Source organism: Merops nubicus, unplaced genomic scaffold, assembly GCF_000691845.1.
Source record: "Merops nubicus isolate BGI_N331 unplaced genomic scaffold, ASM69184v1 scaffold25148, whole genome shotgun sequence".
In the NCBI taxonomy this organism is placed as follows: Eukaryota; Metazoa; Chordata; class Aves; order Coraciiformes; family Meropidae; genus Merops; species Merops nubicus.
In genome coordinates, this window is record NW_008626747.1 from 1 (window position 1) to 12,503 (window position 12,503).

Genomic DNA, 12,503 nt, shown 5'->3' on the forward strand with positions numbered 1-12,503 from the left:
GGGTATTACTCGGGAACAGAGAAGTGGGCTTACCGGTAGGTGGCCCGCTGGCTCAAAGCGTGCGGCTGTCACTGGTGCGAGCACCGCTCTCCCCAGCTGCTCTGACCCCTACACAGCCGTGCCACTCGCTTCCGTTGGTCATAAAAGGTCCGGTGCTGAAAAAACAGCACAACTGTTAAAACGGGGCTAGCTGAAGAGCTGCTTCGGCTAATCGGGGTTTATCTGGGTTTTCTCAGCGTTGCTAATTGTTATCTAGGTCAAGTGAATAAGTTATTTAAAAAAAAAAAGTGTGAATTCTTTACTTAAATGCATTGAAGTGAAGAAAATATAGCATGTGAACTGTAGTGTTTTGCATATTTGTCAAGATGTTAATTTGTTGTTCATTTAAATTGTTAATAGATTTGAAAAACATTTAATATATATAATTACTTGATAGTAAGTTGCTAAAAGTACAGGAATTTAAGACTGTGTCCTGTCTGCGTTGTCGATTCTCTTGCACGTGAAGGAAGCAATGAGAACGCAGTTCTGAGAATACTCAAAGGCATGCAGATTTAACAGCACAGCTGTGTCGACTGGGGCACCCCAGTTTGTAATGTAGGTGCTTTTCTGTAGGCAGGAGCCTTGCATGTCACTTTTGTTAAGAAAGCTCTTTGTAATTTTCTTTTTCTGTTTAGGATGGGGAAGTCAGAGTTCCAAAGTACACATACATCACAGCACATGGCTTCATTTTCCTGGCCACAATTTGCGCTGGATACTGACTTTTATCCTCTTGTTTGTGTTGGTGTGTGAAATTGCAGAGGGCATAGTGTCTGATGGGTAAGTGTATGTCTGCCTTCTGATAGATAGCACTGAGCATTTTAAAGGTTTCAGGGTAGGTATTGTCTCCCTGTCTAAATTCTCATCTAGACCATATTCCTTGAGGTTATAAACATGTAATCTGTATTCTTGGTGATTCACCTACCAGCCTTGTATCAGAAATTCCACAGACCTTGCCAAGTTGTGCACACATGCACAACTGACCTTAATAATTTTTAGTTCAGTTCAATGACACTATCTTTCCAAAGTCATCATAGCTAAATCCTAACAGTTCAAGCAGATGGTGACATTTTCGTGATGTATTTTCTATCCGAGGACCCAGTCCTGCAGTCCTTACTCCAGTGGGACTCCCATGTGCACAGTAGGTCGTGCCATTCCCTTGCAAATCGAGTTCTGCTCAGGTCAATAAAAGGAGCAACTGCTGGGCCTTATCTCGCACCCCACAGAGCTGCTTCTGATGTTTGTGCAGTTATATATGAACTGCTCCCTTGAGCAGAGCAGCTCGCATTAGATGAACATGATCCATCATGTGTAATTCAATTTAGGATGTCTTTAAACAATAATCTGTGGGGAAAAGTTATTTTATGCAAAACAAGTGGTCCAGGAGAGTGATTTATAACAGAAAGCTAATGTTGTATAACTGTGACTATGACCATCCTCTGAAGAAAGATCAGGTTTTCATAAATATTACAAATATTATGAATTTGCAACTCAAGGATTATACCTTGTGAAATAGAACAAAATGTCTGTTTAGCTATCTGTATCAGAACTATCCACCAACCAGTGTGAAAGGCACTGCAGTATTCTGCTATAGAAGCTGATGTCATAATTATTATAACTTCTCTTAAACATATAAAAATAGGATATTTCTCAGTGCCAGTTTTTTAAAAAGGGATTTTTCTCATACTTATTCAGAGTTAGCAGGGTGTGGGATGCTTAGAGCAAAATCTCCTGCTTTGAGTTTTCTGGTTTATTTTACTCCTTAGCAGTCCCTCTCCTAACGTTTATTTGCTATTTAACTTGACTCAGAACACTGCTGTTAAGTAATAAGTGTCACCTGATGAGAATCCAGCTCCTAGCTGCACTGGGGGAGTGCCAACCCACAGTCGTGACTCCTGAGCACTCAGCAGGCTACTGAGTGATCCAGTGAATAAAAGCAGATTTTGAGACTCTTCAGCTTTCTAAGACCAAAATGTATCATGTTGGTAAGTCCTTCTGAGAGCAACTGGATGCCAAAGGCTTTGGCACCTCAGCAACAGATGCAGCCTATGGAGATACAGTTATATAGGGGAGTTCCAGCAATTTCTGTCAGTGAAATAAATTTAAAAAACCCTCCCACTCCTGCAGTGTTACCCACTAAAGCTCAGGCTGTCTGAAGAAATCTGTTCATGTTGCTTTTTTTTTCTTTGCTGAGAATTCAGCCACGATGTACCAAAACCCTGGCATTCCTAGGAATTCGGAGGCAGGAGAATCTTTTCTCACTTTGCTGTACATGCATAGAACTCATTGGGTGAAGTGTTTGTGGCACAGGTTGAGTGCTGCTCCAGCCAGCTCTGTGGAGTTCACCACAATGTCCATGTGAGGGAGGGCTTTGCTTTCTTAGTACAGTTGCAGGAAGTGGTTCTCCTGAGCTCCTACAGATCTATTGGATGTTTGGGATGTTCTGCTCAGACGTGCGACTTCCTGTGATGATCTCCAGCTCCTTGAGAGCAGAGCCCCTTTTGTCTCTCCAAGCCACACAAAGGTAGCTTTTGCTGCAGCAAGAACAAATCCAGAGATGTTAACTGTTATTTTCCATGAGGTTCAGAGCGCAAGGTGTGAGTTTCCCTGAGCATTTGTGTCCTGAGATCTTCTTCATGGATGCCTCTTGTCCTGGAGCTGGTAGGGAGAATGAGGAAATTGTACCTCTTAACAGCAGAGGACACTCCTATTCCTTTTGTGAAAGACTAACAGCATTGACCAACAGTTTCCACGTGCCCAAAAGGCTGCAGTTGGCAGGACCCCCTCCACTGCTACCTGAAGCGAAGTGTTCAGCTTTATAGGACAAAATTTGAGATTCTATGGTTTTGTCATGAGTTTTATTTTTTTGATCACAGTTGCTGAAAACAGAACTAAGTCATTTTCATGCTGTAGTGCTGTTCCTTCTCCCAAACTGGAAGAAAGAAATGAAGTACTTTCACAAAATGTTTCTGTAGGAGATCTTAAACTGTACTGTCAGTTGGTCTTATCTACATGTTTTGATGGACAGCTCCCAAACTAGTTTAGCTTAAATTAACTTTTCTCATTTTGGAACTGAGCTGCTTACCCTAGTTTAAACAACGTTCCAATTGATTTCAGTAGGAAATAGGAACATACACATTTTATTTCCAGCATGGGGGAGGGATTTGAAATCCAACTATGTCATTTATCCAGTTGAAAATCTGAGGGCTTTACATACATAACTCATTCTAGGAAATCTTGTGTCAGGGCTGGGTACAAGATACAATTAATAAATTAGAAGGGAAACATTTAAATAGCCCAAAGGGTTTGATTTTCATAGATGTTTGCTTGTTCCTTCCGAAGGGTTTCGGAGTCGCGCCACTTACACCTGTACATGCCTGCGGGGATGGCGTTCCTGGCGGCCATCACCTCCGTCGTCTACTACCATAACATCGAAACATCCAATTTCCCCAAGCTGTTAATTGGTACGTCTCACAACCTACGAGACCTGGCGGTGTGACTGTGGTGCTGTGTGCCTGTTGGCTCTGTGACCTGTCAAGCAGTCTTGGGGCTGGCTCATACGGACAAAGCTACACCTGTATTCTGATCCCCTGCTTGCTGATACCAGACCCACTTCTGAGCTTACCTGGAACAGTTCACTGTTTTGAATGCCTTTAACTTCTGATAGCATTCTGTAGGGTGTTCTCAGGGATCCACTGGGACAAAGGCTTCTCTAGGAAAAACAGAATTTGTGGGAAAAGTAGCAGATCAAATTCTGAACTGTAAAAGCAATCTGAATCCCCTCGCTTGTCAGCATGTCGCGTTGCAGCGTGGTGTACGAGTGAAGCATCTGCCTGTGTGTGGCCTGGAGTGTGCAGGGAGTCAGAGGATATGGATGACAACGCTGGCTTTCAGTATGACACTGGAGGTGTTACTTTGCCTGCTTGTTCTTGCTTCCTGTTCCTAAAACTCCCTTTGTAAACTGCTTTGAGGCATTTCAAATGGAAAGTGCTATGTTTAAAAAATACCTATAAGTTTTCTGCAAGATTGTAAATAAGCCCTTACTAGCTACAGGTAATCGATTACTGATGAGAATCGTGCAGTTGGTGACCTCTTCTCTACTGTTTAAGGAGACTGCTGACTGTGGACATCTACATGTTCAGTCATCCTGTTAGCTATTATTTCTTTGAGTGTTCTGGCTCATCAAATTTTGGTCGAGCAGGTTTTCCATATCAATGGATTCTGCTAAGGTTTGTCTTGGGTCATTGTAGCTCTGTGTATCAATGATGTCTTCTAGTTTTTGTCAGGTGGTAAGAAGTTAATAACAACTGGGTTTGAGAAAGCTTTTGAATACTGAAGATTATCTTCAATAGCATGTTTTGGTAGGCAACCATCCTCTCCTGCAGGAGGACCCTGTAACGCCTGCAGAAACAAAACAAAAACAAAACTCCACCCTCATACCTCTTCAGAAACTTCGGATTTCTATCCAGGCTTGGCAACCTTTGTTTTTGGATTTGGGACTGCTTTTCTTCTTGTACCGTTCTTTGATATTTTCTGTCTTTTATAACCAGGTGGGGTCATTTAGTTACTTTTTAATAAGTCAATATGGTTTGTCTAACACCTTCTCACAGGACTAGATGTGATGTGAGAAAAGCGTCGCTAGCCTGTTACAGGCACCTGCGGAAAGCAAGCAGGGATTTTCTTGGGGCTTTTTTATTACTTCAGATGTATAATGGGGTGTTTAATAATTTAGTCTCACTACCATGCTCCTGCTGTTAAGGCGTTGAGGAGGGTAGCAGAAATGTACAGCTGGTAGTTGATAATGCATAGATGTGTAATCCATTCTCTGCAGGAATTTCTATTTTATGGTAAGTTTTTCAGTATTTAGAGCACTGCTGCTGGGTAAGCTCTGGATAATACTTGAATCATGAACAACCATACCAGTGAACACCAACACTTGTATTGTGTTATAGATACTAAAGTTAATAATTATGAATTTTCATCTTGTAAGAATTTCAAAGGAATAGACTCCTTTAGAAAACCTAATCTTAATAGGTAACTCTTAGGCAAAAAGGAAAGTCAAACTACCACTGTCCTTCCCACTGAGTTAGGCTGTTTTGAATTTTAATCCAAAGTCTTCACAAACTGATGGTCTTTGCTTTTTAATTTTTTTTTTTAGCTTTGTTTTGCTTTTAATTGTCCTGGATTTGTGAGAGAACTTCAGAGAGATGTTTCTGGAAGTCTCCATCCTTTATTCTTGATTGCACAAATGTATTATTAACTGTGTGGACTGTCATCTTTCAACGTTAATTGCGACTACTCTGTATTGACATCTGGGACTAGGTGATGACTACATTATGCAAATTAGCCCATCTTTTTCTGGGCCATCATTTTCTCATGATAGTTAAATTATACCTCTGCTCAGCTATCAACCCACTGGAGTGCAGGGTGGCCAGGAAACAGTTTTCTTCTAGACCCTAATACAAATGAGGTAAATGGGAACCACAGGGAAAAGTTTAAGTTGGTGATAAATTTTTGTTGATAGTATGAGAAAGGGAAGTGAAAGAGGGGTCTGGGTTAGTAAAATGTTGTAGAGGACATCTAACATTACACACACACACATGAAGTAAATGACCTGATATGGAATCCTCTGCTGCTTCTGGGCATCAGTTAAGTTTCAGCTAACTGCAGGGCATTGCCTGCCTCAGCTGCAGGATCACTCCCTGTGCTTGCCAAGAGCCAGTAACCTGATAAAGCAAAGGCTGATGGAGTCTTACCCAAAATTGAGTGAATCTAGTGGGAAACTCTCATGGATGCAGTACAGAAGATCCTTAAAGGTTTGTTCATTAATTCTGAACATGCCAAAATTTTCCAATCCTGTAAAACTTTGAGGTGTTTTCTTTTTTTAAAATCTTTTTCATTCTCTGCCTTAACCATTTGTATCACTTCATGAACAAGCAAGAGGCAGATACAGTAACAGACCTGGGGATTAGCATGTTTCCTTGGGGTATGAGAGACAAGGATGCAGAGTTCTTGTACTGATCCTGCCTGTCAGCTTTGTGCCCAGGCTGTTGGCTGTTTTGAAGTAGTCATTATCTCCTACCAAAAAAAAAAAAGTTGTGATTTGGAATATTTCTTTTCTGCAGATAATGATTGAGTCCAGGGTCCCAGTTGTGAGTCTCTAGCCTACTGGAACACTTTGATCTGGTCTGAATTTGGTTTTATCTGTATGCTTTTGACCTGTAATTATATTTCAACAAGCAGTTTTTCCAGTGTAGTGCTGTTTACCAGGGGACTCCTATAATGATGCTAATTTTGGTGCTTGTTGCAGTGTTGCAGAATGGATGCGTAACAGTTATAGAGGTTAGCAGGATGCATTTTTGAATAGTTTCCATACTGAACTGGAAAATCTACTTTTTTACCATTCAAAATACACAACTGAATGGGAAAATATGATTACTCTATTTTCTTTAAGGTAATTTGTTTTATAGATAAACCTCAGAAATTAAATAGTAGGAGAAAATTACATAGTAACACTAGACTTTGTGGTTTTAATCTGAAAGGTGTAGAAGTATGGGAACGTGAAGTTTTTGGTTTAAGAAAATTCTCTTTTTTTGTTAACCAGTTGTGATTATAAGACTGCCTTACCATTCTTGCCAATAATCAAGGGTAATGAGATTCATAACAGTCTTGGAGCATTAACCAAATTTGAGGAGCATCATTCACAGCCACCTTCACTTGCGGGGCAACTCCCTCCCTTGAACCCATCATGCAGATGGTTGTTTAAAACAGATGGAAATTTCCTTCAGGAGACTTCAGTTTGTGAAACTTTCCAAATATCACTAAATCTAATAGGAAAGGAATTTGGGACTAATGTTACCTTAATGTTTCCTTGTTTGTGGAATTGAATTAGGCTTCTGTTTTGACATGGGAAAGGCCATTTTCTGCTGTTGTATATTCTTGTTGCATTCTTTCTGAACATGTAATACTGCCAATGTATATTTTTGCACTGTGAAGCTGATTAACTTTCTTTTCTTTTTTCCTACAGCATTGCTGTTCTACTGGACTTTAGCTTTCATAACTAAAACCATCAAATTTGTAAAGTTTTGTGATAATGGAGTTGGATTTTCTCAGCTTCGATTTTGCCTCACAGGACTCCTGGTTGTTCTGTATGGAATGCTGCTGGTTGTAGAAATCAATGTCATCAGGGTGAGGGTAAGTTAGTACCATAAAAGTCTCGTTTTGTGTGTTTTTTGTTTTGTTTTTTTTTTTTTTTTTTTTTTGTTTTTGTTTTGTTTTGTTTTAGTTTGGTTTTTTTGTTTTGTTTTGTTTTATTGTAATTCCCCTTTCTGGGTATGTCATGTGAGATGCATTTCCAAAAGAGAGAGAAAAATCCAGTTAGAAATAGAAATATATTTGAGAATCAAAGCTGAATCCAATTTTATTAGGCCAGATGTATCCATAATTTTAAAAAATACCAGACTGCATTGTAGTGAAATTAAGATGAATTTCATCTGTTCAAGGTTGTTTTAAAAATGTCTGTTATGATTGACAGCTTCAGTCATCAGAAACAAGTTTCTGATGCAAAGAAAGCCTGGGTGAAAGGAGTTGTCTGCTCTACCAGAGAATATATTTAGACAAACAAATAACTCTCATTTTCCAGGAGACATCACAAGAAGTGATTTACTGGGGGAACTAGGCTTGCTATCAAGCCTCCCAGTTATGTATGTATATTTTCCCCCCCACTGTGTCTGCAGTCATAATTCAAACTGAGAGATGGCCAAAGTTCTTCCCTTCACCTGTCCCTCACTTAACTGTGTGCACAAATTAAACTTAGTCTCAGGAAAGAAAGAAACCTTTCCATGTAAATTTTCTTGCTGCTTCCCCTACATCAGTATGTAAACTTTTTCCAGCAATGCATTCAGCAAGGTGAGTTGTGTCTATGATGGGTTTGCAACTGCATAATTATATGAGATTTAATCACTGTGGACCTATAGGTTCTAAAGAAGAATAAAAAATGGTCACTGCCCATTGTCATCTTTTTTTATGTTCTATTTGTTTGGTTTTAGCTATTAAAGGATATTGCTGATGCTTAGAATTAACTAGTCAGCAGTATGTATTCTTTTTTACTGCCTAGTGTGTCTATGGCAGAGTTTGGAGAGCCAGGCTTATGCTACAGCTGCTGGAGGAAGGGGTTGGGGTGCATGGAGAGCTGGCCACTGCTGGGGCTGGGAGGGAAGAAAAATAAGGGATGAGTCTCCTCTGCCAGTAGAAACAGCAGACAGGGGCTTCACCTTTTTTTCTCCTGCCTTCCCCCGTCTTCTTGCAGAAGACAGAAGATTGACATGTTTGACTTTCAATCCCAGCTGTACCTTATCCCTTCCTTCTGCTGTTCCCATTGTTTCTTTAGATAGGCTTTCCTAATCCAAACACCATTTTTTCTAGGATCTGTGAATAATTTGTCCATGTATGGTTGGAGAAAAGATAGCAGTGAAGCATATCCAGAAATCCTACAAAGATTGATAGGATTTAGGTACAGTCACGAGTAGAGGTTGAATTAAATCTGTTATTGAGTCCTTTTCAGAAAGGAAATTGTATTCTTAAGAGGCTTGGCTTTTCATTCCCATTAAATGAGTGATGTCTGAAGAACTTCTGTCTTGACAACAGGAAATCATCAGCAGCCTACCCTCGCTCTTCCCACGTTTAAGCCAATGAGAACAGTGGTTGGTGCCATAGGCACCCTCCAGTGCAGTGGTTTCCCAGACCCGTTCTGGGCAGCACAGGTAGCTCCATGTTCTGAGCTGACCAAGCGTGAGGCAGTGTGGTGCAGCAGGTGGGCTGCTGTGGTAGCCCCAGGGCTAGTACGGCACGTGTTGTGCTGCCCGGAACACGGAGGGAGTGAGAGAGGCTGGGGCTGTACTCTTTGAAATGTAAGGCCAGTATTTTGTTCTGTAAGTGTGTGTATTTGTACCCCATAAACACAGTAATAATGAATGTTTATTTCTAGACTGGATGCCTCTGATTTTCCTCAGCACCTGAGGAATCTGGGTTGCTGTACTGGTTGAATTTGAATGATAGGTTTCTTGAGAACTTTTGAGAAAGCAAGGCTGATTCATTGATTATCTGCAGTGTCCTTTATCTCTTACCTATTTTTTGTAGACTTTTATTTTCTATGGGTTTAGTGTGATTCTTTGGGTATTTTTCTGAATTTCAGAGGTATGTTTTCTTCAAAACTCCTAAAGAAGTTAAACCTCCTGAGGATCTCCAGGACCTTGGTGTTCGATTCTTACAGCCATTTGTGAATCTGCTGTCCAAAGGAACATACTGGTGGATGAATACCTTCATCAAGACTGCCCATAAAAAACCAATAGACTTGAAAACTATAGGCAAGCTTCCCATTGCTATGAGAGCTCTGACCAATTACATTCGCCTTAATGAGGCCTTTGAAGCACAGAAGGTATGCAGAGTCTGGAATTATGTCTGTCTCCTTACTCAGTGCCTGTGTTTGTCATTACCTTTTATGCTATAAGCATGATATAAAATTAGATAAGCAAACATTATGCAAATGAAGCATCCATTAGCTTAGCTTTCCATATACAAAGAGATCACATACTCGGTTGTACCTCATACAAATAATGAAATTTCTCTACCAAACAATTACTGATTACATGCGTGTAAGATCTAGATGTTCTCTACTTTGATGTGGGAAGCAGTTATGGGCTGTACTCACTGAACACCATTATTGTTCTTCCTCATAGTCCTTCAGTTACAGGCTCAATATTAATGAGTCCTGGCAGGACTATTTTTTTCTATGTTATCTATGTTTTTCTATGTTATTTCAGTTACAGTTTGTCCACTGGAGAATTTAGGGATGAAATTACCTCAGTTCAAATCATGTTTGACTCCCTGAGGGGAGCTGAGTGTATTCAGGATTTTGAAGGAAGTCTTATATCCTGTCTAAAGAGAGTGTAGGTTTCCAGACTCTATGTTGACAGGAAAACAAAACCTGTCTGTTCCCTCCCTCTTTTTTTCTCACCCATCAAGCCACAAACAACACACTCATTTGATCCCTATTAAGGGTAGGAAAGAGATCACGGTTCTTTTTGTGAAGTAGAAGAGTACAAATTAATGCTTTGTTCTGACTCTATAAAAACAAATGAAACAGTAGCTGTCGTTTATGTGCTTTGCTACCTCAAAGATTGCAACTGGTTGTCAATGAATTAATGCAGGGATAAAAGTATCTTAATTTATCAAACCTGAAGTTAATGCCTAATCCTTACAAGTTTTTCTTTTTCTGAGCAGAATAAAAGGTCATCCTCTCCACAAGGCTCTAGGTCAATTTGGCGTGCTCTCTGCTGTGCTTTTGGGAGACCCTTACTGCTCAGTAGCACGTTCCGGATTCTGGCTGACTTGCTCGGGTTCGCCGGTCCGCTCTGCATCTCTGGGATTGTTCACAATGTTGGGAAAGGAAACAACACCATCCGCCCACAGGTACTGTCAGAATGTCATAGAAAGAGAGGAGTCAGAGGAGTGCTGCTACGACTTTCTATTGTTTGGCCTCAGTAAAGAAAGTGATTCTGCAATGAATTTGTGAATGCTGGAAATGACAGTACGTATGTCCTGCCTGTTATCCACTTGATGGGGAGCAAAACGTGTTACCCACACATCTAGTCAGGCTTGTGTTCTGGAAAATAACCTCAGTCAAGGTAATGGTGAAACATATCTAGAACATCACTAATATCATCAGGATTTTAGGTGCAGCCTTAAGTAAGAGACTGAAATGAGTATGGGACTGAGAGCTTTTCAGAAGGGAAGAACTGTCATTTTAGTAGGCTTGGTTTTTCATTTCCAAAAATTAGTTATGTCTAAGAGGATTAAAGCAGGCTTTTGTCATCACAATAAAATGCTAAGTAATTTAACTGTGACAAAGAATTTCCACTAGTGTCTTTGGGGAGGCTGCTTTTGAAAGATCAGCTGAAACATTTTTACAGGATGCTTGCTACTTAAATGATTGTTCACCAAGAAGAAACACACATACTTCTTGATTAGCTTAAAAAAGGAAAGAAAAAAAAAAAAAGACTCAGTAAGCATCTTCTCATGAGGAGGTCACTCAGGCTGGATTTCTATGAGAAAGATCAGTTTATTTCTGCATCTCACTTGCTGTTAGATATAAGACTGATTTTTCCAAAGTCTGTTGACGTTGAATGGAAATATACCCATTAACTCCAGTACTCTTTGGATTAGGTCCACTGTAAATAATGAAATACATCAGATGCATTGCAGAAAGTTTAACAAAGACATCAGGCTGAAATTAATTATTTATCAGTTTTGCAATCCTTATCCAAATATTTGGAAACTTTGATATAGGAAGTAGATTCAATGGACACCAGTTAAAGCAGGAAATAAATAAAAAAAAATAAAACTACAGGTCTGTGCTGCAGCAAGGTACTGTGGAAGCTTTTGAGCTCCACTGCTTGGTAATTTGTTTGGAACACTGCTTCAGTGGAAATTTTACTGAACCACAATTTACGGATTATCCTATTTAATTTTCCTAGTACAGTGTTAGCTGTGCTTCTGAGTCAAAAAAGTTCAGGTCTGGTCCAGATGAGCCCTAAACAGAATGTCATCCAGCCTCGACACTCTTGCTGTCTCTAGCTAAGCTGCAACCTCATTGTTGCTGTCTGTACAACAAGAATTGCCATGCAGTGGGAGAGAACTGGACTAGCAAAGTAAGCTGTGAGTACAGCAGAGAGTGTCTTTTATCCATCCCTTAAAGTGACATTTCTTCTTTTTAAATACTTCAAATTGAGGAGATGTTGTAATGAGTCAACTGTATCTTTCAAACAAATTATTTTTGTGAAACTGAAGGCAAAGAGATAAATCCTAAGGTACACTGTTTCCTCTATTCTTCAGGCCCTTTGTGACAGATATCAACTACCACAGAGCTGGAACTTTGAGATCATGTTGGTGTCACAGGCAGTATTAACTGCTTTAGCTAGTGCTGCAGTTAGTCAGGGCATGACAGCATCTTAAATTCTGTCACGCTCTTCATATTTATTTATAACTCCAGTATCAATATTTATGGCCACCCCAGAACATTCTTGTGACATGAATTTCTCTGAGTGTTAATCATTTCACACCGAAGAAGAGACTGACAGAATGATAACCTTTGTAGTTTGCTGGTAGCATCTTCCACATTGCAATGTCAGGATTAGCAGTTCCAGGATTAGGAATGTGCTGACATTCAAATGATACACCAAACCTACAGACTCATTATTTAAAATAAGTATAGCCACTATATTACCTTCTCATGTGGGGTTTCTATAAACAGTTAACTGCAAGGTGCAGATGAGATCTAATAAAATATACAGATGATGAGAGTTTGTGAAACATAGTTTATTAAGTGTTATAGCTGTCTTGAAAATGGCAACAGCAAGTTATCTACGCAGGCAAGAAGAAACGTGCTGAGCAAGGAATTAAGCAGGAAT

General features: G+C 39.9%; 1 protein-coding gene across 1 annotated transcript in view; it reads left to right on the top strand.

Annotated features, from left to right (window-relative positions):
• Window positions 1-674: 674 nt before the first annotated feature.
• LOC103778524 (ATP-binding cassette sub-family C member 8-like) overlaps window positions 675-12,503 on the top strand; it is a gene marked incomplete at both ends in the record, with an annotated part of 22,000 nt that continues 10,171 nt past the window's right edge. Inside the window, 5 exons of the mRNA XM_008946114.1 lie at window positions 675-816; window positions 3,379-3,500; window positions 7,064-7,230; window positions 9,230-9,472; window positions 10,318-10,506. Of these exons, the coding sequence (XP_008944362.1) occupies window positions 675-816; window positions 3,379-3,500; window positions 7,064-7,230; window positions 9,230-9,472; window positions 10,318-10,506 (863 nt within the window). The remainder of the gene's footprint in view (window positions 817-3,378; window positions 3,501-7,063; window positions 7,231-9,229; window positions 9,473-10,317; window positions 10,507-12,503) is intronic.